Raw genomic sequence first — 25,034 nt, 5'->3', positions numbered from 1 at the left:
TTTTATTGGAAACCAGCATTTGCAAGTTACATTTTACAAATAGGTATCACAATGAAATTTACCTGATTGAATATTTACTATTTTTTTCTTGAAATTTTCTATTTAAATATACAAAATAGACGTTTATTTAGTCTGTGGCCATTTGTTATATAAATAAACAAAGGGAAGATTTAAAAAAACAAGCAAACAAACAAAAGAAAAGCCTAAATGTGTATTTTGGATGCTTTCTTTTCACTAGTCCAAAGGAAAAACTCAAAATTAATCAGTGTATGAAAATAAAAAAATGTCCGTCCCTGAGTGTGTTTTTGGGTGTGCTTCAGGTTCTGTGAGGTGGAGTTCCACGGGCCGCTGTCGGTGCAGGAGGACTGGATCCGACACCTCCAGCAGCACATCCTCAAGATGAACTACAACAAGTCTGCTGCTCCCAAAGCAGCCGCCACTGACCCCCCCGCTGTGGCCGACGACCCGGCCGTGGTCCAGGCCTCGACCCCGGCCTCCACCTCTACCTCCAGAACCACCTCTACCACCCCGACCCGCACTACAGGTCCCAAGAGCCGCTCCCCCACGCATCAGGCCGAGTGTGCTGCCGCCGTCACTGCCACAGAGATAGTCCAGGTCCCAGAGGAGCAGCCCACCCTCACTCCCATCCCCCTGCCCACCCAGACGACGTAAGCTCAGACCCATCGCCCATCGTCAACACGCCCACTCTTGGCTTTTCTTTTTTTCCGGTTTCTATTCATCCACCTGTTCCTTTCCTTTGGCCTTCACAAAGTGTTGTTCAGGAGGAGCGTTCTCCCTCCAAAGAGCCCTCTGAGCCCAAGCACCTTTGAAGCAGCTTTGTAGACTGTTACTAAGTCCCGTTACCATGGGAACGAAGCTCTCCTGGCTTATCGACGCTCCGGGGATGAGTGATTACGGGAGGTTATGAGGAGAGATGAACTAATGTTTTGTGTTTGCCTTGTTTTTATTGAATGTCCATGTGTTACCATGGACTCTTACTGTACCTCTCCCATTTATTGGGTGATTTAGGGGTTAATGTAGCCCTTTATCAGACTTTAACCTCCCGTCTTCTACAGCTATTCCCCACCTTCCCCCTTACGAGCAGCGCATTACTTAGACCCGAGAGATGTTGACCTTTTTGAACCAGTCTGCTGGTGGTGGAGGCTCCAGTCTGTCACTGAAGGGTCCTGACTGAGATTAAACGACGTTTCTAATCATTCTAGTCTTGTGGTTGAGACTTTAAACATGTAACACTTAGTGTTAAAAAAAGAGGCACTTTTAATGTTGACATTGTCACTCAGCACTTAATGAAACACCCATTTAAATGGGTTAATGTGGACTGACGCAGACTAATTCCGATTGGAGCAAGAAGTGGAAGCACACACGAAAAGGGAAAACCCCCCTAGTTAACTTTATAATGTAATACTGTCCCCCTACATTTACATTTTTTTGCTTGAATGTAGCTTAAAGCACCTAATAATCCTTATATGCACACATTCATACACAATCAAACGTTTGGCCCATCCTACGATCGCATTGATGTTTCTGCTGTTGTGTTGAAGGCACAGTTGCTTTTTTTAGTCTTTGAGATTTGATAAGTGGGGCCACAGCGGTCGAGGTTACACATTGCAGTTTTTATCTAGTCACAGTGTTGCCATTTTTCCTTCCTGCCTTTTTTCAATGTAACCCAAATTATTTATTTATTATTTTGCATCTGAATGTGGTAAGCTAGGTCATTTAAAAGCTAACGTATAACTTAGGAATGTGTGAAAATAGGTCAGCGGACAATGCGAGCGTGGCTGTTAGTTTGTATGTTTGTGTACATACATAGCAAAACGTGCGTTTTGTTTCCCATTTGAAAGACAGTAAAGTAAACCTGCTTGATAGGAAGACGCCTCCTTAGCTCAGACTGAACTAAACGTGGGAGCCCGTCTGTCTGTTTTAGTCTGATCAGGACTTAAATGCATCCATCGTCATGTTAGGATGTGCCAAAGAGTCTGTTTACTTCGTTGTCTTGCCTCTGTAAAAGCTGTTTACATTGGACCTGATGGTGGAGGAAACTGCACAGCTACCGAGTTCCCCGAGGCCCCCACACCCAACAACGGACCGAACCAGCGGTGATCTGCATCCACTCCACGCACCGCTGACTTCCCCCTGTTTTAAAGACTCGGGCTACTGGAGCGGCTGCCTGGGACTCACGTTGTTACTGTAGGGTTAGATTATTCCAATTAAACACAAACCAAACTCGATTTCAAGCAGGGGCTCCTGAGAACTGTCAGCCCTCAGTCCAAATAGACAGAAACACATCTGACCTCGGCCTCCTGAGGCTGAAGTCTGGTTCTTTCCGGTTCTTTTTACGTTGCTTCGGCGTGTTCATATCAACCCAGAGCTGAAGCGTTCCCTAAAGGGTCCATGTAGGCTGGTAACCTTTTCAGAGTTTGTTCCGGTGTCGGCCATGTTTGACTGTTCGATCCAAACCCCGACCCTTTTATGGAATATAGATACATACTATATAACTACATGTACTTAAGAGGCTGTTGATGCTAGTAGAGCCATCAACAGTTCTATTAGCGAGGTAGTCGAAAAAGAAGTGATCTTAATTCCTCTGTCGTGATTTTTGATTTCGACATTTGATGCTATGTATTTTTTATTGCTCTGTGCATTTCTGTATTTGCAGTCCCGCAAGGTGAACCTTAGAGTATTTTTTATTTTATCTGTTAGTCTCTCCGAGCTGAAACATTTTGGTGCTGGTGAGAATGTTGCTGGTCGGGAGCCGGTGAGTGACTGAATGCGAGGGTAACATTTTAATGTGATTGTCACGTCCTGGTATCAAAGGACTCTAATAAGCGGGCCTTAAAGGGGACCACTTTGCATGGTGAGATACGAGCCTCCCTCTCTGCAGCCACAGAGCAACACATGCTGTCGCCTCTTAGGGGTTTGAATCGGAGGCCGGAGCGGTTAGAGTTCCCCTTTAGGATGGCCTGATCAAGCCTCAGCTGGTGTGACCGGCTGTTTTGCGTGGATGTGTGCATGTGTGAGCGTACGAGTGTGTAAAAAAGACGGTGAGATGACAATGACAACTAAGAAGAAAAAGATGCAGTCGAAGAAAGAACTGTACTGTACACAAAAGGGTTAAGTTTTAAGTGAATCAACTCCAGAACAAACAATAAATGTGATTTCAACTTAGTACATTGAGTTGGTTGTAGTCATTTTTGACCACCAGGGGGAGCTGCAAATCAAGCTTTAGTTAATTCGAAGCAGCTTTCACACGTATGCAAGCTCAGACAGCTGTGTAAAGTTGGTTAGGACACTAATTAACTGCAATGTGGAAATTGGCTTAACCGCAGAGCATAAAAACAAAACAATACAGTTAATTTAGGACAGCCTTCCAGAACAAACCATCACCAGTGTGGCTTTAAAAGACAGTAAAAGAGAGTTTTTCAAATTTCATTCATTCCCTTGAAAACAAAAGTGGACAAAACAGTCTCACCACAGGCTCTGTTTAATTGCTGCAGTGGAGCTTTTGATCATGTTACAGCTTATGGACAGGAAATTTAATAAAGTGCACAGGAAAAAAGACATTTAGATCATTTACTTATTCAAAGAGACGTTTGTTGAAGCTCTCATTTGTCTAAGAAGGAGGATCACTTACAATGGGAAGAACATTATCTGTGGATGATGTTTGTCACTTAGTTGCATCTATGGAAACTTTATGTTAGTTCTATTTGCGATTGTCAGCAGTTTTCTTTAGTCCTAACACTTAAATTTAGTCAAAGCAATTGCATCTTTAATTATGCATAACTTTAGGTCTTCATGCAATTTAAATGGGTGGGATTTATAACAAAAATCACCCCTATTGTAGTGGTTATGTCATGTACTTAGCACTACTGGTTGTTGATGGTGGTTATACAAGAGTTTGAGATGTACTCAACTCAAAGTAAACAAACGAATTCTTCATAGGAGTCGAAATGATCCCAGTTCTTTATTATCGATCTTCACCTGTAACTTGAATTTGGTCATAAACAAAATAATAAAACGCAAAGAAAGTCAAGCACAGTCGAAAACTGTCTGCCTCTGCCTGTTTCCATCCACAGCACCTGAACTAAATCATACAATCCACTATATACCCTAACTTGACCCTGGGCCGTCTGCTTCAGGTAACAGAAATACAGCCCCCTCGGGTTTTGGGTGGGAAATTTCAAAAACAAGAAAAAAATGAAATATGGCTCCTACACCTATACAGTTGTCATGAATGGGAAAAGTAGCTTTAGAGACCAAAACTATTTCTGTACCAGGCTGTAAACATGTTTATTTTTGCCTGTAAAGTTGGACGTTTTAACATGGGAGTCAGCCTCTAGAGGCCATTCAAGGAACTGCAGCTTTTGGGACTTCAGTGTTGGCTGCTTGGTTTCCACACCATACGATATGCCATGTGTATAAGACAATGTGTGCTTAATATCTCCAAAATTACTTTAAGCTGCAATAGTCAAAGTCAAAGTTGGATTATGGGTTGCTAAAAAGGTCTGTAGATTTGAAGTGTGGAGTCAGGTAACAATCCTGCCAGGTTTGGTGAATAGGAGCAACCTTTTACACCTGCAAGTAAACACATCACCCACAATTAGCATAAAAATATTGATTATAGCTCCTTTTGAGTTCAGGTTTAATGTGCAGAACATTTGCTCGATAAGCTCAGGAAGGAGGTTAATGACTTGAAACTTAGGATGTCACTTCGAAGATCAATTCTTATCAACCGGACTCCTGCCTGAAAGTAAAAGCAATCATTCTGATCAATGAAGAGGTCAACAAAAGTTCTCCAAAACTGGCTCCACTGCACTTCATGTTCAAAGACATTAGCAGGTGACTCCGGTGTCTTACTGTCTTCACCCCTATTTATGTAACAACATTATAGGACATCAGTATAGTGGCTTATATTTTCTGTCAAAATACGTTTGCTTGGGGTTTGCAGCGTGGGTAGACGATTCCTGTGACTGAAAATATCCAAGGACCAGAGGAGCCTTTCTGACATTGTTGTACTTGGACAAGCCGCTTCTGTCCTCATCCAACTGGACAAAACTGTCCTTTGTTCCTGAGAACATCTGTGTGGATCACACTGTTTTTCTTCTCCTCAGGGGTGGGAAACTCACTATTACACAAGGATCAGCGAGAATGAGTTCAAGACCTGAACTGCAAGAGATACAAGAGATTAATTGCTTCAACATTTACAAGATGTTTGATGAAGCTTGGACAAACTTTTGAAATTATAAATGAAATATCGAAGACAGAAAGGGTCAAAAATGTCAAGATCCAGAGCCTGGAAAATAGCATCTAATATGGGAATTATAGGAGTTATAGGGAATTATACAGATCATAGACAGCAGTTCACTAAAATCATCAAAAAAGTTTGCACAGTATTTAGGAGGCCTGTAAATATTAAGTAGCACAACTTGAGATAAGGACTTCAGCTGAAGAGCTACGTACTCAAACGAGGAGAAATGTTCAGAGGATAATTGCTGATATTGAAACGATTCATTGAATAAAATTGCAACACCGCCCCCTCTCTTTTGCACCCTGGCCTCACTGATAAAAGTGAAGTTGGGAGGGGTCGACTCGATGAGAACAGCTGCACTGTTATTTTGGTCTAACCAAGTTTCAGTTAAAAACATAAAATCAAGATTGTGCTCAATAATAAAATCATTGATTAAAAATGTCTTCCCTGCTAAAGATCTAGTATTTAATAGAGCCATCTTTAATCTTTGGGGAGTTTTGCCTGCCTTGTGAGCAGGAGTTGTTTGTGGCTCACAAACAATATGTACTATATTTGAAAGCTTTTTCTTTCTGTGTCTTGACATAGCCACCTTTCTTTTTCTGTTGCCTATTAGGACAGAGATGCTGGCTACCTGGTTTCCATCCGGCCCTGGCTTTTCCTGGTTGAAAACTTTAGTATTAGCTTTGAAGCCTGGACCCGGTACATATCAGACATCAGAGACAACTTTTAACTTTTATAATATTTAGGGTCCGAGCACCGAATGGTGCGAAGACCCTATTGGAATGCAAGGAGTTATTTATTATTATTCTTTGGTCGCATTTAAAATTGCACTTTTGGCGGCCTTATCATACCCCAAAACGCGTGAAACGCGGCTAACACATCAGGACTCGCGAAAAATTTGATATTTTATGGCCATTAGGTCAACTGGCAGAGGGTTTCATCTACAGCTACAAAATTTTGTATGCATATGCAGCACATCAGGACGCACGGAAAACTCAATCATGGCCACGCCCTAAACCCAACAGTAAGTCGACCATTTTGAATTAGCTGTGATATTTTTTGAGATTAATAACTCATCAGGGATAAGTCCGAGAGATGTCAAATTTGGCCAGTACATGCAACAGTCGTCCCTGATGAAAAGCTATCAAAATGCTCCGCAAAAGTCAAAGGGCGTGGCCATGGCGACCCCCAAAATTATTGATCCTTCGCCATGAAACAGGAAGTGGTGTCTAACTTTCTTGTACATGCTCCAATCTGCCTGAAATTTTACATGTATGATCAGAGTCCTGCCCTGACAACATCCATGTGGTTATATACATTGACAGTCATAGCGCCACCTTGTGGTAGCAGGAAATAGACATTTTTTTTTACACTTTAATGTACTATTCTTAGCAGGTTGATCATATTCACTTCAAATTTGGTGACATAAGCCTGAACACATTGATGATGACTCACAGAGAAAATGGTGACTCGTCATCAAAGGGCGTGTCCGTGGCGGCACGGTGAATTTTGATTTCTCGCCATGAAAATTGAATTATTTATATCTCAGCTGGAAATGGTCCGATCTGGACCAAACTTCGTGTGATGGACACCAGTCTGGGTCTGAACACATCCACATTCATAAATTTAGAAATACTCATAGTGCCACCTATTGGCAATAGGAAGAAATTGTCATTACATTTGCATGTGCCATTGCCAGAAACTTTGTCATATCATTCTGAAAATTGGTCAGGTGAGTGGTCACACCTTGACGATGCCACAGTGTGAAGAGTTTGACGATTCATAAAACGCTGTTGCCATGGCAACGCAATGTTGCCGTGACAGACAAAATACTTTTTGACAGGAACGCTCATATGCTCGCCAAAATTTCCACACACATCAGGACTACTGAAATATTTGATATTTTACAGAAATTGCACATGATTGTTGCAAAATGGCTCCATAGCGCCACCTGGAAATTTTCAAACATTTACGACAGGCCGTATGTGTCACCTACAGATCTGAAACTTGGTAGGCTTATGTAACTCGTCAAGATGCACAAAAATGTAATTGACACCCATGGCCAAAACCCAACAGGAAGTCGGCCATTTTGAATTATATGTCATACTTTTTGGCGAATTTGGGTCATTTTTGTACATTTTCAAAAGCTATGAACTCAAACACAGTAACACGGAGAGAGCTGAAATTCGTCCAGGAAGTACTCCAGGCATGGGTGATCAAAAGTTATCAAAATGCTCCGCAAAAGTCTGAGGGCGTGGCCATGGCGGCCTCCTGAACTTTGATGCTTCGCCATGAAATATCAACTGCTGTGTAACTATCCTCTGCATGCTCCAATCTGTCTCAGACTTAACAGGTGTGATCAGAGTCCAGCTTTGAAGACATCCATAGACAAATGTACATTCAGAGTTATAGCGCCACCTGTTGGATGGAAGGAAATGCTCTATAACTAGCCTGTACATGGTCCGATCTGCCTGAAATTTTGTATGTGTGATCAGAGTCCAACCCTGATCACATCCATAGGCCAATATAGACTCTCGGTCGCAGCGCCACCTGGTGGATGGACAGGAAATGTTCTATAAGTAGCCTGCACATACTCCAATCTGCCTGAAATTTTACACGTGTGATCAGAGTCCTCATCACATCCACAGGCCGACATGCACTCTCGGTGGCAGCGCCACCTGGTGGACATGCATGGATTCGCCGACCAGCAAGGATGCAAGGACCCGTCCAACGCTGCTTGCAGCTTTAATTTGTTTTGTTTTTGTTGTTTTTTGTCTTTTTTGTCCAACTTTTGTCGTTTCTCTGATGTTTTTGTCATTTTGTGTTTCCTTTTTTTTTCTCGTTTGTGTTTTTTGTCTTATTTTTGTCATTTTGTGTTTTGCTTTTTTGTTATTTTGTGTTTTTTATTCTCACTTGTGTTGTTTACTTTTTTGTCACTTTGTTTCTTTTTTTGGTAATTTTTGTCTCATTTGTGTCATTTGTATAATTTCTTGTCTCATTTTTATCCATTTTTTGTCACTTTGTAACTTTTTTGTCTAATTTTTTGTCTCTTTTTTGTTTTGTTTTGTGTCGTTTGTCTTTTTTTGTCATTTTGTGTCTCACTTTTGTCGTGTGTGACTTTTGTCTTATTTTTGTAATATTTTGTCTTGTTTTTTGTTGTTTTTGTCTGATTTTGTCATTTTGATCATAAAGTAAAATACTATATCATTCAGTTCCAGATTTGTGTCTTTATAGATCCTCTATGATCTGGAAGTTGTAATGTCTAAATGATAGACTGAGGCATAATGTTGTTGAAATTGAATCTATTTTTCTTAAGAAATTTCAGGTTATTTTTGATGTTTTGTAAAAAGATAATTCCTTAAATGTGAATATTTTCAGAATGTACTTTTGTGAACTAAAACTAATGAAAAAATTCGGAGTTGCGGTCATTTATAGGTTATTATTCTGTGCTTTTACTGGTCCAGAACACTTGAGGTCAAACTGGGATGAATGTGGAACCTGAACTAGAATGAGTTTGACACCCCTGGTTTAGAACATGCAGTGCAGGACCTTTAGTTTGCAGAATCACAGTCAGATTCACTGATGATGACCTGCAGACTCTGAAGGAACAAAGGGTTCCAGCTTCTCTTAAGATCTCTTCTTATATTCTTAACATTCCTACCACTGTCGGTTTGGGATTTACCACCAACAACAGACAACAAAACACAAAGAGAGAGACCTGCCTTAAGATGAACACATCATCTAAACTAGATCCTGAACATGTGACTGTACTCTAAGAATGCTGATGAATGTTAACGTCGTCTCTTCTTACTTCCGTTTAATGTTTGACCTTCACTGTACAGACTGATGCTCCGTATGTTCAGACGCTGTTTTCAAATCCATCTTTAAGACGTGTACCTGCAGGATTCATGAAATCAGAACTTGTGTAGAAGCCAGTCTTGGTCCCATAGGCGGCTTACACAAGTGTGATGTGGAAACTTGAAGAAAACACTCTAAATGTTTGTTTTTTTTTCAGTGGTAACTCTTTCCAGCAGTTCAACTTAAAAAAAAAAAAAAAATTACCAAATCAAGAAAGCCAAAAAAAGAAGCTTAGACAGAACCAGGCTCAGGGAGGGCGACCATCTACCTCGACCAGTTGGGGTGAGGCTGAGCATGGAAAATGGTCATGACATAACACTGAGTAAAATACATTTAATGAGTACATAAATGGTTCTTAAAGCTGAGGTAATATTTTGGCATCATCAGGGAGAGGAAACTGGACTTCTTCTCTTATGTTTTCAGGCTTTAGAAAATCTGATTTTAGCCAATCAAAGGTCTTTTCAAGAGCAAATGGGATCAGTAAAGAGCAACAAAGTCCGGACTGGGAGCACAATGTGGAGGTCGGGTGGGTTAAACTAAGGACGTTCACTGAGGAGAGCAAACTTTGAGTTCAATTTCAGGCTGAAACTGAATTTTAACCTTTAGCTTGACTATTTTTTTCACCCTTAAAGACCATGCATATGCTGTAGAGATGCTGCCTACATCAGCTTTAAACATACAGTTTTAACTTTGTGGGTGTACTGATAAATGCAGTAGAATACAACCACACTTTACTTTTTGGTTCCTGAAGATGTTTCATCTCCCACTTCTTCAGTTCCAGCAACACCTGGATGACTGAGAATCTTCATAGACACATGCAGTGGAAGCAGACTTTGCTAATTAATCATGATGTACTTAAGAATTTGTGACTTCTATGTCAAAAAAGGAGCATAACATTCTTTAAATTAGTGTATGACGCCAATATAAACTTCATATATTCATCATATTTTCAGTCATTGTTTAATTTGGTCTCTTTTTAGTGGTATCTTTCTGAAAAGTTATAGCCAACCACTAATATTTACATAGAGGTCATTAGCATTTTGTTTTGCAGATTTTCTCATAAAATTTACCATACATTTAAAGGAAACCTTGTTACTATAACTGTGTTTATAATTCCCCCTTTGGAGTCACTAAAACAACCTAGTTTCTACATATCTATTGTTCATGAAGCCTCTTTTGCTTGACTGCTGCTGTAAACTCTTGTGAAAATGCATCTTTCTGTCTTGCACATGGCTGTACATTTTACCCAGTTACATCACCTTCATCTTTATATGTAATCACACTGAAGACGGCTCCTCCGGGGATTATTGCTATATTCAGAGGAACTAACTTCCTAATTGTTCCCCTGAGACTATCTATCTATTCTTTATACAGAGCAGGAGTCTGAAAGCAGCGGGTGATCTGTCATTCATGCTATTAGTTCATGGTTATCATCAGTGCTGGCCGAGGCCATTAGCCCAAAGACATTAACAGCAGCCATCAGCGGAGCCATTAACTGCCACGGCCCTCACCTCGTGCTTCTGTCTCCCCCCTTCCTCCCTCATATCTCCCATGATTCCCTGTGTGTCTCTCTGTGTTGGTGGGCGTGGCCTCTTCCTCCTGCACCTGAGCCACCATCATCTGCCTCACCTCCTCCTCATCATCAATCCAGGCTTCTCACAGCGTCCGTTCAGAGTTCTGGTCTTTTGTCCACTAAAATGCAGATTGAAGTCACTGAAACTAACCTTGTGTGGAATTCCTTGTGTCATTCCCTTCTCCCTATCTAGGGACAACTACATAGTGAACTACGTCAGGAACTCCTCTGCAAAGAGTCTCAGCACCATAAATTGAGTCATTGCTTTCGCTCCACTTAAACATATCAGATCAATGACAGTGAACCAACTGGCATTTTTTATGCTACATTCATATTATACTGACTGTATTTTTCAAAATCCATCAATTAAAATAACTTTATTTCTTTGTGTTGCGATACAACACTCCATTTCCATTAAACATATCAATATGACTTTTAATTTGAACATTTGAACATTTTAGTGCCATAATTCATGGATTTGTCTCGTGTCTGTTGCCATTTTCGGCAAGCTACACAAATAGAAAAAGGTTTATTATGCAGAAAATATGTCTTAATGCTATAAAAGACATCTTAACAATATAAAAAACCATCAGAAATCTGAAGGAATAACATCAGTCCTCGACTGGCTCTCCCATCTGTCTACCATCCTCCTTCAACGCAATGCATGATAGATAGATAGATAGATAGATAGATAGATAGATAGATAGATAGATAGATAGATAGATAGATAGATAGATAGATAGATAGATAGATAGATAGATAGATAGATAGATAGATAGATAGATAGATAGATAGATAGATAGATAGGTAGATAGATAGATTTCTAAGTGACCCTAAACTTTTGAACAGTAGTGTACATGAGTTAAAGTTGCTCCATATTATTTACAGCTGCTCTATATCACTTAAAGTTGACCTATTGTACTGTTCAAAAGTTTGGGGTCACCTGGACAATTCATAATTAGCTAACACAATGTAGCATTAGAACACAGGAGTGATGGTTGCTGGAAATGTTCCTCTGTACCTCTATGGAGATACTCCATGAAAAATCAAGCGTTTCCAGCTACAATTGTCATTTACCACATTAACAATGTCTAGACTGGATTTCTGATTCATTTAATGTTATCGTAATTGAAAAAAATGCTTTTCTTTCAAAAATGAGGACATTTCTAAGTGACCCTAAACTTTTGGACAGTAGTGTATGTCATAGTTATGAATACAGCCTGAGGCTGTGGTCAGGGCAGTGCTCTCTCCTCCAGCTCTATTCTCTCTATCTCTCTCTCTCTCTCTCTCTCTCTCTCAGGTGTGTGTTGGTGCAGAAGGCTGCAGCAGGTGTTCTGAGTTGGTGATTGGGTGATTGTGTGCAGGTGGAAGTCATGCAATCAAGCTGCTCCCGCTCTGCTTATAATCAGACGCCACTCTGTCCTGGATGTGGGACTGTGAGCAATGAACAGTAAGTGCTCTGCTCAGTTCATGTCTGCACCTCTGTTTCAGTTCTCTCAGTAATCCTGTTTTCTTTGTTTAGTGTCGACTTCTGCCTGCTTCAGCTCCCGGATCCTCCGCCTGGTTACCTACCTCCTTCCCACCTTTCAGCCTCCTGGATGAAACACCTGCTGTCAGCCAGACCTCGCCACCTGAGACGCCATAACCATCCAGGTGGGTTATAATCTAATGGAAAGCTTGGACGCCTCGTAGCCATACCTCTGCCTCAGCTGCTCCATCGCTGGTCCAAACACCTGCAAGAGGATTCACTTACCTGGACTGGCCCGGCTTTCCCCCTATCCTGAACTCTGTTCCTCCATGACGGCCAGTTAAGTCTCTGTTCCCGAGTAGTATCGGACCATCGTTGACCAACATTAGTATTACAGCCGTTCGTTAGTCGTATCCTGTATTATTCTCTGGTAAATAATTGTAGTTTTGTAAATAGTAGTTTTGGGTGTTGGATTACTGTTAGTATTGATTCTGGGTTTTTTCGGCGTTATTTAGGATTCCTGCCTTAGTGCTACCAAACGTGTGTTTTCGTAGTTTGAGACCAGCGCTCTGCTGTTGCCCCGGTGTGAGAGCACAGCGTTGGGCTCTCGGACCGGGGCAAGAGGAGAGTGGTTCCCTCCTGTTGCCCCAGTCTGAGAGTGATGGTTGCTGGAAATGTTCCTCTGTACCTCTATGGCGATACTCCATGAAAAATCAAGCGTTTCCAGCTAGAAATGTCATTTACCACATTAACAATGTCTACACTGGATTTCTGACTCATTTAATGTATCGTCATTGGAAAAGAAAATGCTTTTCTTTCAAAAATGAGGACATTTCTAAGTGACCCTAAACTTTTGGACAGTAGTGTATGTCACAGTTGTCATGAATACAGCCTGAGGCTGTGGTCAGGGCAGTGCTCTCTCCTCCAGCTCTATTCTCTCTATCTCTATCTCTCTCTCTCTCTCTCAGGTGTGTGTTGGTGCAGAAGGCTGCAGCAGGTGTTCTGAGTTGGTGATTGGGTGATTGTGTGCAGGTGGAAGTCATGCAATCAAGCTGCTCCCGCTCTGCTTATAATCAGACGCCACTCTGTCTTGGATGTGAGACTGTGAGCAATGAACAGTAAGTGCTCTGCTCAGTTCATGTCTGCACCTCTGTTTCAGTTCTCTCAGTAATCCTGTTTTCTTTGTTTAGTGTCGACTTCTGCCTGCTTCAACTCCCGGATCCTCCGCCTGGTTACCTACCTCCTTCCCACCTTTCAGCCTCCTGGATGAAACACCTGCTGTCAGCCAGACCTCGCCACCTGATACGCCATAACCATCCAGGTGGGTTATAATCTAATGGAAAGCTTGGATGCCTCGTAGCCATACCTCTGCCTCAGCTGCTCCATCGCTGGTCCAAACACCTGCAAGAGGATTCACTTACCTGGACTGGCCCGGCCCGGCTTTCCCCCTATCCTGAACTCTGTTCCTCCATGACGGCCAGTTAAGTCTCTGTTCCCGAGTAGAATCAGACTATCATTGACCAACATTAGTATTACAGCCGTTCGTTAGTCGTATCCTGTATTATTCTCTGGTAAATAATTGTAGTTTTGTAAATGGTTGTTTTGGGTGTTGGATTACTGTTAGTATTGACTCTGGATTTTGTTGATGTTATTTAGGATTCCTGCGTTAGTGCTACCAAATGTGAGTTTTCATAGTCTGAGAGCCCAGCTCTCTCCTGTTGCCCCGGTCTGAGAGCCCAGCTCTCTCCTGTTGCCCCGGTCTGAGAGCCCAGCTCTCTCCTGTTGCCCCGGTCTGAGAGCCCAGCACTCTCCGTTTGCCCTGGTCTGAGAGCCCAGCCGACTGGTTGGTTGGCCGGCCGGTGCCTCACCAGCTGGCTGGCTCCCTCCTGTTGCCCCGGTCTGAGAGCCCAGCGCTCTCCTGTTGCCCAGGACTGAGAGCCCAGCCGCCTGGCTGGCTGGTTGGTTGGCTGGCTCTCTCCTGTTGCCCTGGTCGGAGAGCCAAGCTCTCTCCTGTTGCCCTGGTCTGAGAGCCCAGCTCGCTCCTGTTGCCCTGGTCAAAGAGCCCAGCTGGCTGGATAGCTGGCTGGCTGGTTGGTTGGCTCCCTCCTGTTGCCCCGGTCTGAAAGCCCAGCTCTCTCCTGTTGACCCGGTCAAAGAGCCCAGCTCGGCTGGGCTCTCAGACCGGCTGACTGGTCGGCCGGCTGGCTGGCTGGCTTCCTGGCTCCCTCCTGTTGCCCCGGTCAGAGAGCCCAGCTCACTTCTGTTGGCCTGGTCAAAGAGCCCAGCGTGCTCTCCTGGGCTCTCAGGCTGGCTGGCTGGCCGGCCGGCTGGCTGGCTCCCTCCTGTTGCCCAGGACTGAGAGCCCAGCCGACTGGTTGGCTGGCCGGCCGGTGGCCCGCTGGCTGGCTGGCTGGCTTTCTCCTGTTGCCCCGGTCAGAGAGCCCAGTGCTTTCTCTTTTTGCCCCGGTCAGAGAGCCCAGCTCACTTCTGTTGGCCTGGTCAAAGAGCCCAGCGTGCTCTCCTGGGCTCTCAGACTGGCTGGCTGGCCGGCCGGCTGGCTGGCTCCCTCCTGTTGCCCAGGACTGAGAGCCCAGCCGACTGGTTGGCTGGCCGGCTGGCTGGCTGGCTGGCTTTCTCCTGTTGCCCCGGTCAGAGAGCCCAGTGCTTTCTCCTGTTGCCCCGGTCAAAGAGCCCAGCTCTCAGACTGGCCAGCTGGCTGGCTGGCTGGCTGCCTCCCTCCTGTTGCCCCGGTCTGAGAGCCCAGCGCTCTCCTGTTGCCCTGGTCTGAGAGCCCAGCCGACTGGTTGGCCGGCCGGTGGCTCACCGGCTGGCTGGCTCCCTCCTGTTGCCCTGGTCTGAGAGCCCAGCTCTCTCCTGTTGACCCGGTCAAAGAGCCCAGCTCGGCTGGGCTCCCAGACCGGCTGGCTGACTGGCCGGTTGGCTGGCCAGCTGGCTGGCTCCCTCCTGTTGCCCTGGTCCGAGAGCCCAGCGCTGTCCTGTTGCCCCGGTCAAAGAGCCCAGCTCGACAGGGCTCTCAGACCGGCTGGCTGGCTAGCTCCCTCCTGTTGCCCCAGTCTGAGAGCCCAGCGCTCTCCTGTTGCCCAGGACTGAGAGCCCAGCCGGCTGGCTGGCTCTCTCCTGTTGCCCCGGTCAGAGAGCCCAGCTCTCCCGTTGCCCTGGTCTGAGAGCCCAGCTGACTGGTTGGTTGGCCGGCCGGTGGCTCGCGGGCTGGCTGGCTTTCTCCTGTTGCCCCGGTCAGAGAGCCCAGTGCTTTCTCCTGTTGCCCCGGTCAGAGAGCCCAGTGCTTTCTCCTGTTGCCCCGGTCAGAGAGCCCAGTGCCTTCTCCTGTTGCCCCGGTCAGAGAGCCCAGTGCTTTCTCTTTTTGCCCCGGTCAGAGAGCCCAGCTCACTTCTGTTGGCCTGGTCAAAGAGCCCAGCGTGCTCTCCTGGGCTCTCAGACTGGCTGGCTGGCCGGCCGGCTGGCTGGCTCCCTCCTGTTGCCCAGGACTGAGAGCCCAGCCGACTGGTTGGCTGGCCGGCTGGTGGCTCGCTGGCTGGCTGGCTGGCTTTCTCCTGTTGCCCCGGTCAGAGAGCCCAGTGCTTTCTCCTGTTGCCCCGGTCAGAGCCCAGTGCTTTCTCCTGTTGCCCCGGTCAAAGAGCCCAGCTCTCAGACTGGCCAGCTGGCTGGTTGGCTGGCTGGCTGCCTCCCTCCTGTTGCCCCGGTCTGAGAGCCCAGCGCTCTCCTGTTGCCCTGGTCTGAGAGCCCAGCCGACTGGTTGGCCGGCCGGTGGCTCACCGGCTGGCTGGCTCCCTCCTGTTGCCCTGGTCTGAGAGCCCAGCTCTCTCCTTTTGACCCGGTCAAAGAGCCCAGCTCGGCTGGGCTCCCAGACCGGCTGGCTGACTGGCCGGTTGGCTGGCCAGCTGGCTGGCTCCCTCCTGTTGCCCTGGTCCGAGAGCCCAGCGCTGTCCTGTTGCCCCGGTCAAAGAGCCCAGCTTGACAGGGCTCTCAGACCGGCTGGCTGGCTGGCTAGCTCCCTCCTGTTGCCCCAGTCTGAGAGCCCAGCGCTCTCCTGTTGCCCAGGACTGAGAGCCCAGCTCTCCCGTTGCCCTGGTCTGAGAGCCCAGCTGACTGGTTGGTTGGCCGGCCGGTGGCTCGCGGGCTGGCTGGCTTTCTCCTGTTGCCCCGGTCAGAGAGCCCAGTGCTTTCTCCTGTTGCCCCGGTCAGAGAGCCCAGTGCTTTCTCCTGTTGCCCCGGTCAGAGAGCCCAGTGCTTTCTCCTGTTGCCCCGGTCAGAGAGCCCAGTGCTTTCTCCTGTTGCCCCGGTCAGAGAGCCCAGTGCTTTCTCCTGTTGCCCCGGTCAGAGAGCCCAGTGCTTTCTCTTGTTGCCCCGGTCAGAGAGCCCAGCTGACTTCTGTTGGCCCGGTCAAAGAGCCCAGCATGCTCTCCTGGGCTCTCAGACTGGCTGGCTGGTCGGTTGGCTGGCCGGCCGGCTGGCTGGCTGCCTCCCTCCTGTTGCCCCGGTCTGAAAGCCCAGGTCTCTCCTGTTGCCCCGGTCAAAGAGCCCAGTTCGGCTGGGCTCTCAGACCGGCTGGCTGGCTGCCTCCCTCCTGTTGCCCCGGTCTGAGAGCCCAGCGCTCTCCTGTTGCCCAGGACTGAGAGCCCAGCCACCTGGCTGGCTGGTTGGTTGGCTGGCTCTCTCCTGTTGCCCTGGTCTGAGAGCCCAGCTCGCTCCTGTTGCCCCGGTCAAAGAGCCCAGCTGGCTGGATGGCTGGCTGGCTGGTTGGTTGGCTCCCTCCTGTTGCCCCGGTCTGAAAGCCCAGCTCTCTCCTGTTGACCCGGTCAAAGAGCCCAGCTTGGCTGGGCTCTCAGACCGGCTGACTGGTCGGCCGGCTGGCTGGCTGGCTTCCTGGCTCCCTCCTGTTGCCCCGGTCAGAGAGCCCAGTGCTTTCTCTTGTTGCCCCGGTCAGAGAGCCCAGTGCTTTCTCTTGTTGCCCCGGTCAGAGAGCCCAGTGCTTTCTCTTTTTGCCCCGGTCAGAGAGCCCAGCTCACTTCTGTTGGCCTGGTCAAAGAGCCCAGCGTGCTCTCCTGGGCTCTCAGACTGGCTGGCTGGCCGGCCGGCTGGCTGGCTCCCTCCTGTTGCCCCGGTCTGAAAGCACTGGGCTCCCGTCGCCCTGGTCTGAGAGCCCAGCCGACTGGTTGGCTGGCTGGCCGGTGGCTCGCTGGCTTTCTCCTGTTGCCCCGGTCAGAGAGCCCAGTGCTTTCTCCTGTTGCCCCGGTCAGAGAGCCCAGTGCTTTCTCCTGTTGCCCCGGTCAGAGAGCCCAGTGCTTTCTCCTGTTGCCCCGGTCAAAGAGCCCAGCTCTCAGACTGGCCAGCTGGCTGGTTGGCTGGCTGGCTGGCTGCCTCCCTCCTGTTGCCCTGGTCTGAGAGCCCAGCGCTCTCCTGTTGCCCTGGTCTGAGAGCCCAGCCGACTGGTTGGCCTGCCGGTGGCTCACCGGCTGGCTGGCTCCCTCCTGTTGCCCTGGTCTGAGAGCCCAGCTCTCCCTGTTGACCCGGTCAAAGAGCCCAGCTCGGCTGGGCTCCCAGACCGGCTGGCTGACTGGCCGGTTGGCTGGCCAGCTGGCTGGCTCCCTCCTGTTGCCCTGGTCCGAGAGCCCAGCGATGTCCTGTTGCCCCGATCAAAGAGCCCAGCTCGACAGGGCTCTCAGACCGGCTGGCTGGCTGGTCGGCTGGCTGGCTAGCTAGCTCCCTCCTGTTGCACCAGTCTGAGAGCCCAGCGCTCTCCTGTTGCCCAGGACTGAGAGCCCAGCCGGCTGGCTGGCTCTCTCCTGTTGCCCCGGTCTGAGAGCCCAGCCGACTGGTTGGTTGGCTAGCCGGTGGCTCGCGGGCTGGCTGGCTTTCTCCTGTTGCCCCGGTCAGAGAGCCCAGTGCTTTCTCCTGTTGCCCCGGTCAGAGAGCCCAGTGCTTTCTCCTGTTGCCCCGGTCAGAGAGCCCAGTGCTTTCTCCTGTTGCCCCGGTCAGAGAGCCCAGTGTTTTCTCCTGTTGCCCCGGTCAGAGAGCCCAGTGCTTTCTCCTGTTGCCCCGGTCAGAGAGCCCAGTGCTTTCTCCTGTTGCCCCGGTCAGAGAGCCCAGCTGACTTCTGTTGGCCCAGTCAAAGAGCCCAGCGTGCTCTCCTGGGCTCTCAGACTGGCTGGCTGGTTGGCTGGCCGGCCGGCTGGCTGGCTGCCTCCCTCCTGTTGCCCCGGTCTGAAAGCCCAGTTCGGCTGGGCTCTCAGACCGGCTGGCTGGCTGCCTCCCTCCTGTTGCCCCGGTCTGAGAGCCCAGCGCTCTCCTGTTGCCCAGGACTGAGAGCCCAGCCGGCTGGGTGGCTCTCTCCTGTTGCCCCGGTCAGAGAGCCCAGCTCTCCAGTTACCCTGGTCTGAGAGCCCAGCCGACTGGTTGGTTGGCCGGCCGGTGGCTCGCTGGCTGGCTCCCTCCTGTTGCCCCGGTCTGAGAGCCCAGCTCTCTCCTGTTGACCAGGTCAAAGAGCCCAGCTCGACTGGGCTCTCAGACCAGCTGGCTGGCTGCCTCCCTCCTGTTGCCTCGGTCAGAGAGCCCAGTTCTTTCTCCTGTTGCCTCGGTCAGAGAGCCCAGTGCTTTCTCCTGTTGCCTCGGTCAGAGAGCCCAGTGCTTTCTCCTGTTGCCTCGGTCAGAGAGCCCAGTGCTTTCTCCTGTTGCCTCGGTCAGAGAGCCCAGTGCTTTCTCCTGTTGCCTCGGTCAGAGAGCCCAGTGCTTTCTCCTGTTGCCTCGGTCAGAGAGCCCAGTGCTTTCTCCTGTTGCCCCGGTCAGAGAGCCCAGTGCTTTCTCCTGTTGCCCCGGTCAGAGAGCCCAGTGCTTTCTCCTGTTGCCCCGGTCAGAGAGCCCAGTGCTTTCTCCTGTTGCCCCGGTCAGAGAGCCCAGTGCTTTTTCCTGTTGCCCCGGTCAGAGAGCCCAGTGCTTTTTCCTGTTGCCCCGGTCAGAGAGCCCAGTGCTTTCTCCTGTTGCCCCGGTCAGAGAGCCCAGTGCGCGCTCTCCTGTTGCCCCGGTCAGAGAGTCCAGCGTTCTGTCCTGTTGCCCCGGTCAGATAGCCCAGCGTGCTCTCCTGTTGCCCCGGTCAGAGAGCCCAGCGTGCTCTCCTGTTGTCCCGGTCAGAGAGCCCAGCGTGCCCTCCTGTTGCCCTGGTCTCTGAGCCCAGCGCTCTCTCCTGTTGCCCCGGTCTCTGAGCCCTGCTGGCTGGCCAGCTGGTTGGCTGTATGTCTGGTTGGCGGGCTGGTTAGCTGGCTGGCTCCTTCCTGTTGCCCCGGTCTGATAGCCCAGCGTGCTCTCCTGTTGCCCCGGTCAGAGAGCCCAGCGTGCTCTCCTTTTGCCCCGGTCTGAGAGCCCAGCTCTCTCCTGTTGACCAGGTCAAAGAGCCCAGCTCGACTGGGCTCTCAGACCGGCTGGCATGCTGCCTCCCTCCTATTGCCTCGGTCAGAGAGCCCAGTGCTTTCTCCTGTTGCCCCGGTCAGAGAGCCCAGTGCTTTCTCCTGTTGCCTCGGTCAGAGAGCCCAGTGCTTTCTCCTGTTGCCTCGGTCAGAGAGCCCAGTGCTTTCTCCTGTTGCCTCGGTCAGAGAGCCCAGTGCTTTCTCCTGTTGCCTCGGTCAGAGAGCCCAGTGCTTTCTCCTGTTGCCTCGGTCAGAGAGCCCAGTGCTTTCTCCTGTTGCCTCGGTCAGAGAGCCCAGTGCTTTCTCCTGTTGCCCCGGTCAGAGAGCCCAGTGCTTTCTCTTGTTGCACCGGTCAGAGAGCCCAGCTGACTTCTGTTGGCCCGGTCAAAGAGCCCAGCGTGCTCTCCTGGATTCTCAGGCTGGCTGGCTGGCTGGCTGGCCGGCCGGCTGGCTGCCTCCCTCCTTTTGCCCCGGTTTGAGAGCCCAGAGCTCTCCTGTTGCCCAGGACTGAGAGCCCAGCCGGCTGGCTGGCTCTCTCCTGTTGCCCCGGTCTGAGAGCCCAGCCGACTACTTGGTTGGCCGGCCGGTGGCTCGCTCCCTCCTGTTGCCCCGGTCTGAGAGCCCAGTTCTCTCCTGTTGACCAGGTCAAAGAGCCCAGCTCGACTGGGCTCTCAGACCGGCTGGCTGGCTGCCTCCCTCCTGTTGCCTCGGTCAGAGAGCCCAGTGCTTTCTCCTGTTGCCTCGGTCAGAGAGCCCAGTGCTTTCTCCTGTTGCCTCGGTCAGAGAGCCCAGTGCTTTCTCCTGTTGCCTCGGTCAGAGAGCCCAGTGCTTTCTCCTGTTGCCTCGGTCAGAGAGCCCAGTGCTTTCTCCTGTTGCCTCGGTCAGAGAGCCCAGTGTTTTCTCCTGTTGCCTCGGTCAGAGAGCCTGTTGCCTCGGTCAGAGAGCCCAGTGCTTTCTCCTGTTGCCTCGGTCAGAGAGCCCAGTGCTTTCTCCTGTTTCCTCGGTCAGAGAGCCCAGTGCTTTCTCCTGTTGCCTCGGTCAGAGAGCCCAGTGCTTTCTCCTGTTGCCTCGGTCAGAGAGCCCAGTGCTTTCTCCTGTTGCCTCGGTCAGAGAGCCCAGTGCTTTCTCCTGTTGCCCCGGTCAGAGAGCCCCGTGCTTTCTCCTGTTGCCCCGGTCAGAGAGCCCCGTGCTTTCTCCTGTTGCCCCGGTCAGAGAGCCCCGTGCTTTCTCCTGTTGCCCCGGTCAGAGAGCCCAGTGCTTTCTCCTGTTGCCCCGGTCAGAGAGCCCAGTGCTTTCTCCTGTTGCCTCGGTCAGAGAGCCCAGTGCTTTCTCCTGTTGCCTCGGTCAGAGAGCCTGTTGCCTCGGTCAGAGAGCCCAGTGCTTTCTCCTGTTGTCTCGGTCAGAGAGCCCAGTGCTTTCTCCTGTTGCCTCGGTCAGAGAGCCCAGTGCTTTCTCCTGTTGCCTCGGTCAGAGAGCCCAGTGCTTTCTCCTGTTGCCTCGGTCAGAGAGCCCAGTGCTTTCTCCTGTTGCCTCGGTCAGAGAGCCCAGTGCTTTCTCCTGTTGCCTCGGTCAGAGAGCCCCGTGCTTTCTCCTGTTGCCCCGGTCAGGGAGCCCCGTGCTTTCTCCTGTTGCCCCGGTCAGAGAGCCCCGTGCTTTCTCCTGTTGCCCCGGTCAGAGAGCCCCGTGCTTTCTCCTGTTGCCCCGGTCAGAGAGCCCAGTGCTTTCTCCTGTTGCCTCGGTCAGAGAGCCCAGTGCTTTCTCCTGTTGCCTCGGTCAGAGAGCCCAGTGCTTTCTCCTGTTGCCTCGGTCAGAGAGCCCAGTGCTTTCTCCTGTTGCCTCGGTCAGAGAGCCCAGTGCTTTCTCCTGTTGCCTCGGTCAGAGAGCCCAGTGCTTTCTCCTTTTTCCTCGGTCAGAGAGCCCAGTGCTTTCTCCTGTTGCCCCGGTCTGAGAGCCCAGGTATCTCCTGTTGACCAGGTCAAAGAGCCCAGCTCGACTGGGCTCTCAGACCGGCTGGTTGGCTGCCTCCCTCCTGTTGCCTCGGTCAGAGGGCCCAGTGCTTTCTCCTGTTGCCTCGGTCAGAGAGCCCAGTGCTTTCTCCTGTTGCCTCGGTCAGAGAGCCCAGCGCTCTCCTGTTGCCCAGGACTGAGAGCCCAGCCGGCTGGGTGGCTCTCTCCTTTTACCCCGGTCAGAGAGCCCAGCTCTCCAGTTGCCCTGGTCTCAGAGCCCAGCCGACTGGTTGGTTGGCCGGCCGGTGGCTCGCTGGCTGGCTCCCTCCTTTTTCCCCGGTCTGAGAGCCCAGCTCTCTCCTTTTGACCAGGTCAAAGAGCCCAGCTCGACTGGGCTCTCAGACTGGCTGGCTGGCTGGCTCCCTCCTGTTGCCCCGGTCTGAAAGCCCAGTGCTTTCTCCTGTTTCCCCGGTCAAAGAGCCCAGTGCTTTCTCCTGTTGCCTCGGTCAGAGAGCCCAGTGCTTTCTCCTGTTGCCTCGGTCAGAGAGCCCAGTGCTTTCTCCTGTTGCCTCGGTCAGAGAGCCCAGTGCTTTCTCCTGTTTCCCCGGTCAGAGAGCCCAGCTCACTTCTGTTGGCCCGGTCAAAGAGCCCAGCGTGCTCTCCTGGGCTCTCAGACTGGCTGGCTTGTTGGCTGGCTGGCCGGCTGCCTCCCTCCTGTTGCCCAGGTCAGAGAGCCCAGTGCTTTCTCCTGTTGCCCCGGTCAGAGAGCCCAGTGCTTTCTCCTGTTGCCCCGGTCAGAGAGCCCAGTGCTTTCTCCTGTGTCCCCGGTCAGAGAGCCCAGTGCTTTCTCCTGTGTCCCCGGTCAGAGAGCCCAGTGCTTTCTCCTGTTGCCCCGGTCAGAGAGCCCAGTGCGCGCTCTCCTGTTGCCCCGGTCAGAGAGTCCAGCGTTCTGTCCTGTTGCCCCGGTCAGAGAGCCCAGCGTGCTCTCCTGTTGCCCCGGTCAGAGAGCCCAGCGTGCTCTCCTGTTGTCCCGGTCAGAGAGCCCAGCGTGCCCTCCTGTTGCCCTGGTCTCTGAGCCCAGCGCTCTCTCCTGTTGCCCCGGTCTCTGAGCCCTGCTGGCTGGCCAGCTGGTTGGCTGTATGTCTGGTTGGCGGGCTGGTTAGCTGGCTGGCTCCTTCCTGTTGCCCCGGTCAGAGAGCCCAGCGTGCTCTCCTGTTGCCCCGGTCAGAGAGCCCAGCGTGCTCTCCTGTTGCCCCGGTCAGAGAGCCCAGCGTGCTCTCCTGTTGCCCCGGTCAGAGAGCCCAGCGTTCTCTCCTGTTGCCCCGGTCTGAGAGCCCAGCGTGCTCTCCTGTTGCCCCGGTCTGAGAGCCCAGCGTGCCCTCCTGTTGCCCTGGTCTCTGAGCCCTGCTGGCTGGTTAGCTGGCTGGCTCTCTCCTGTTGCCCCGGTCTGAGAGCCTGGCGTGCTCTCCTGTTGCCCCGGTCTGAGAGCCCAGCGTGCTCTCCTGTTGCCCCGGTCTGAGAGCCCAGCGTGCCCTCCTGTTGCCCCGGTCTGAGAGCCCAGCGTGCCCTCCTGTTGCCCTGGTCTCTGAGCCCTGCTGGCTGGTTAGCTGGCTGGCTCCCTCCTGTTGCCCTGGTCAGAGAGCCCAGCTCTCTCCTGTTGCCCCGGTCTGAGAGCCCAGCGTGCTCTCCTGTTGCCCCGGTCTGAGAGCCCAGCGTGCCCTCCTGTTGCCCCGGTCTGAGAGCCCAGCGTGCCCTCCTGTTGCCCCGGTCTGAGAGCCCAGCGTGCCCTCCTGTTGCCCCGGTCTGAGAGCCCAGCATGCCCTCCTGTTCCTCCGGTCTGAGAGCCCAGCGCGCTCTCCTGTTGCCCCGGTCTGAGAGCCCAGCGCGCTCTCCTGTTGCCCCGGTCTGAGAGCCCAGTGCTTTCTCGTTTTGCCCCGGTCTGAGAGCCCAGCCGCCTGGCTGGCTGGCTCTCTCCTGTTACCCTGGTCAGAGAGCCCAGCTTTCTCCTGTTGCCCCTGTCTGAGAGCCCAGCGCTTTCTCCCGTTGCCCCTGTCTGAGAGCCCAGCGCTTTCTCCCGTTGCCCCGGTCAGAGAGCCCAGCGCTTTCTCCCGTTGCCCCGGTCAGAGAGCCCAGCGCGCTCTCCCGTTGCCCCGGTCAGAGAGCCCAGCGCGCTCTCCCGTTGCCCCGGTCAGAGAGCCCAGCGCGCTCTCCCGTTGCCCCGGTCAGAGAGCCCAGCGCGCTCTCCCGTTGCCCCGGTCAGAGAGCCCAGCGCGCTCTCCCGTTGCCCCTGCCAGAGAGCCCAGCGCGCTCTCCCGTTGCCCCGGTCAGAGAACCCAGCGTGCTCTCCTGTTTCCCCGGTCTGTGAGCCCAGCGTGCCCTCCTGTTGACCCGGTCTCTGAGCCCTGCTGGCTGGCCAGCTGGTTGGCTGCATGTCTGGTTGGCAGGCTGGTTAGCTGGCTGCCTCCCTCCTGTTGCCCCGGTCTGAGAGCCTAGCGCTCTCCTGTTGCCCAGGACTGAGAGCCCAGCCGGCTGGGTGGCTCTCTCCTTTTGCCCCGGTCAGAGAGCCCAGCTCTCCAGTTGCCCTGGTCTGAGAGCCCAGCCGACTGGTTGGTTGGCCGGCCGGTGGCTCGCTGGCTGCCTCCCTCCTGTTGCCTCGTTCAGAGAGCCCAGTGCTTTCTCCTGTTGCCTCGGTCAGAGAGCCTAGTGCTTTCTCCTGTTGCCTCGTTCAGAGACCCCAGTGCTTTCTCCTGTTGCCCCGGTCAGAGAGCCCAGTGCTTTCTCCTGTTTCCTCGGTCAGAGAGCCCAGTGCTTTCTCCTGTTTCCTCGGTCAGAGAGCCCAGTGCTTTCTCCTGTTGCCTCGGTCAGAGAGCCCAGTGCTTTCTCCTGTTGCCTCGGTCAGAGAGCCCAGTGCTTTCTCCTGTTGCCCCGGTCAGAGAGCCCAGTGCTTTCTCCTGTTTCCCCGGTCAGAGAGCCCAGTGCTTTCTCTTGTTGCCCTGGTCAGAGAGCCCATCTGACTTCTGTTGGCCCGGTCAAAGAGCCCAGCGTGCTCTCCTGGGCTCTCAGGCTGGCTGGCTGGCCGGCCGGCCGGCTGGCTGGCTGCCTCACTCCTGTTTCCCCGGTCTGAAAGCCCAGGTCTCTCCTGTTGCCCCGGTCAAAGAGCCCAGTTCGGCTGGGCTCTCAGACCGGCTGGCTGGCTGCCTCCCTCCTGTTGCCCCGGTCTGAGAGCCCAGAGCTCTCCTGTTGCCCCGGTCTGAGAGCCCAGTTCTCTCCTTTTGACCAGGTCAAAGAGCCCAGCTCGACTGGGCTCTCAGACCGGCTGGCTGGCTGCCTCCCTCCTGTTGCCTCGGTCAGAGAGCCCAGTGCTTTCTCCTGTTGCCTCGGTCAGAGAGCCCAGTGCTTTCTCCTGTTGCCTCGGTCAGAGAGCCCAGTGCTTTCTCCTGTTGCCTCGGTCAGAGAGCCCAGTGCTTTCTCCTGTTGCCTCGGT

The 25,034-nt window shown here is 51.7% G+C and overlaps 1 protein-coding gene across 3 annotated transcripts in view; it reads left to right on the top strand.

The window, feature by feature from the left end:
• The window catches only part of wizb (WIZ zinc finger b), a 35,418-nt gene extending 32,232 nt beyond the window's left edge, over positions 1 to 3,186 (top strand). For all 3 annotated transcript variants that reach the window (XM_035948169.2, XM_023270177.3, XM_035948171.2), the window contains one exon: positions 321 to 3,186. In XM_035948169.2, the coding sequence (XP_035804062.2) occupies positions 321 to 672 (352 nt within the window). In that variant the 3' untranslated portion in view covers positions 673 to 3,186. The remainder of the gene's footprint in view (positions 1 to 320) is intronic.
• The last annotated feature ends 21,848 nt before the right edge of the window (positions 3,187 to 25,034 follow it).

The sequence above is a fragment of the Amphiprion ocellaris genome, chromosome 19 (assembly GCF_022539595.1).
Source record: "Amphiprion ocellaris isolate individual 3 ecotype Okinawa chromosome 19, ASM2253959v1, whole genome shotgun sequence".
Classification (NCBI taxonomy): domain Eukaryota; kingdom Metazoa; phylum Chordata; class Actinopteri; family Pomacentridae; genus Amphiprion; species Amphiprion ocellaris.
The sequence above is the reverse complement of the archived record's forward strand: the minus strand, read 5'-3'. Positions and strand labels throughout refer to the sequence as shown.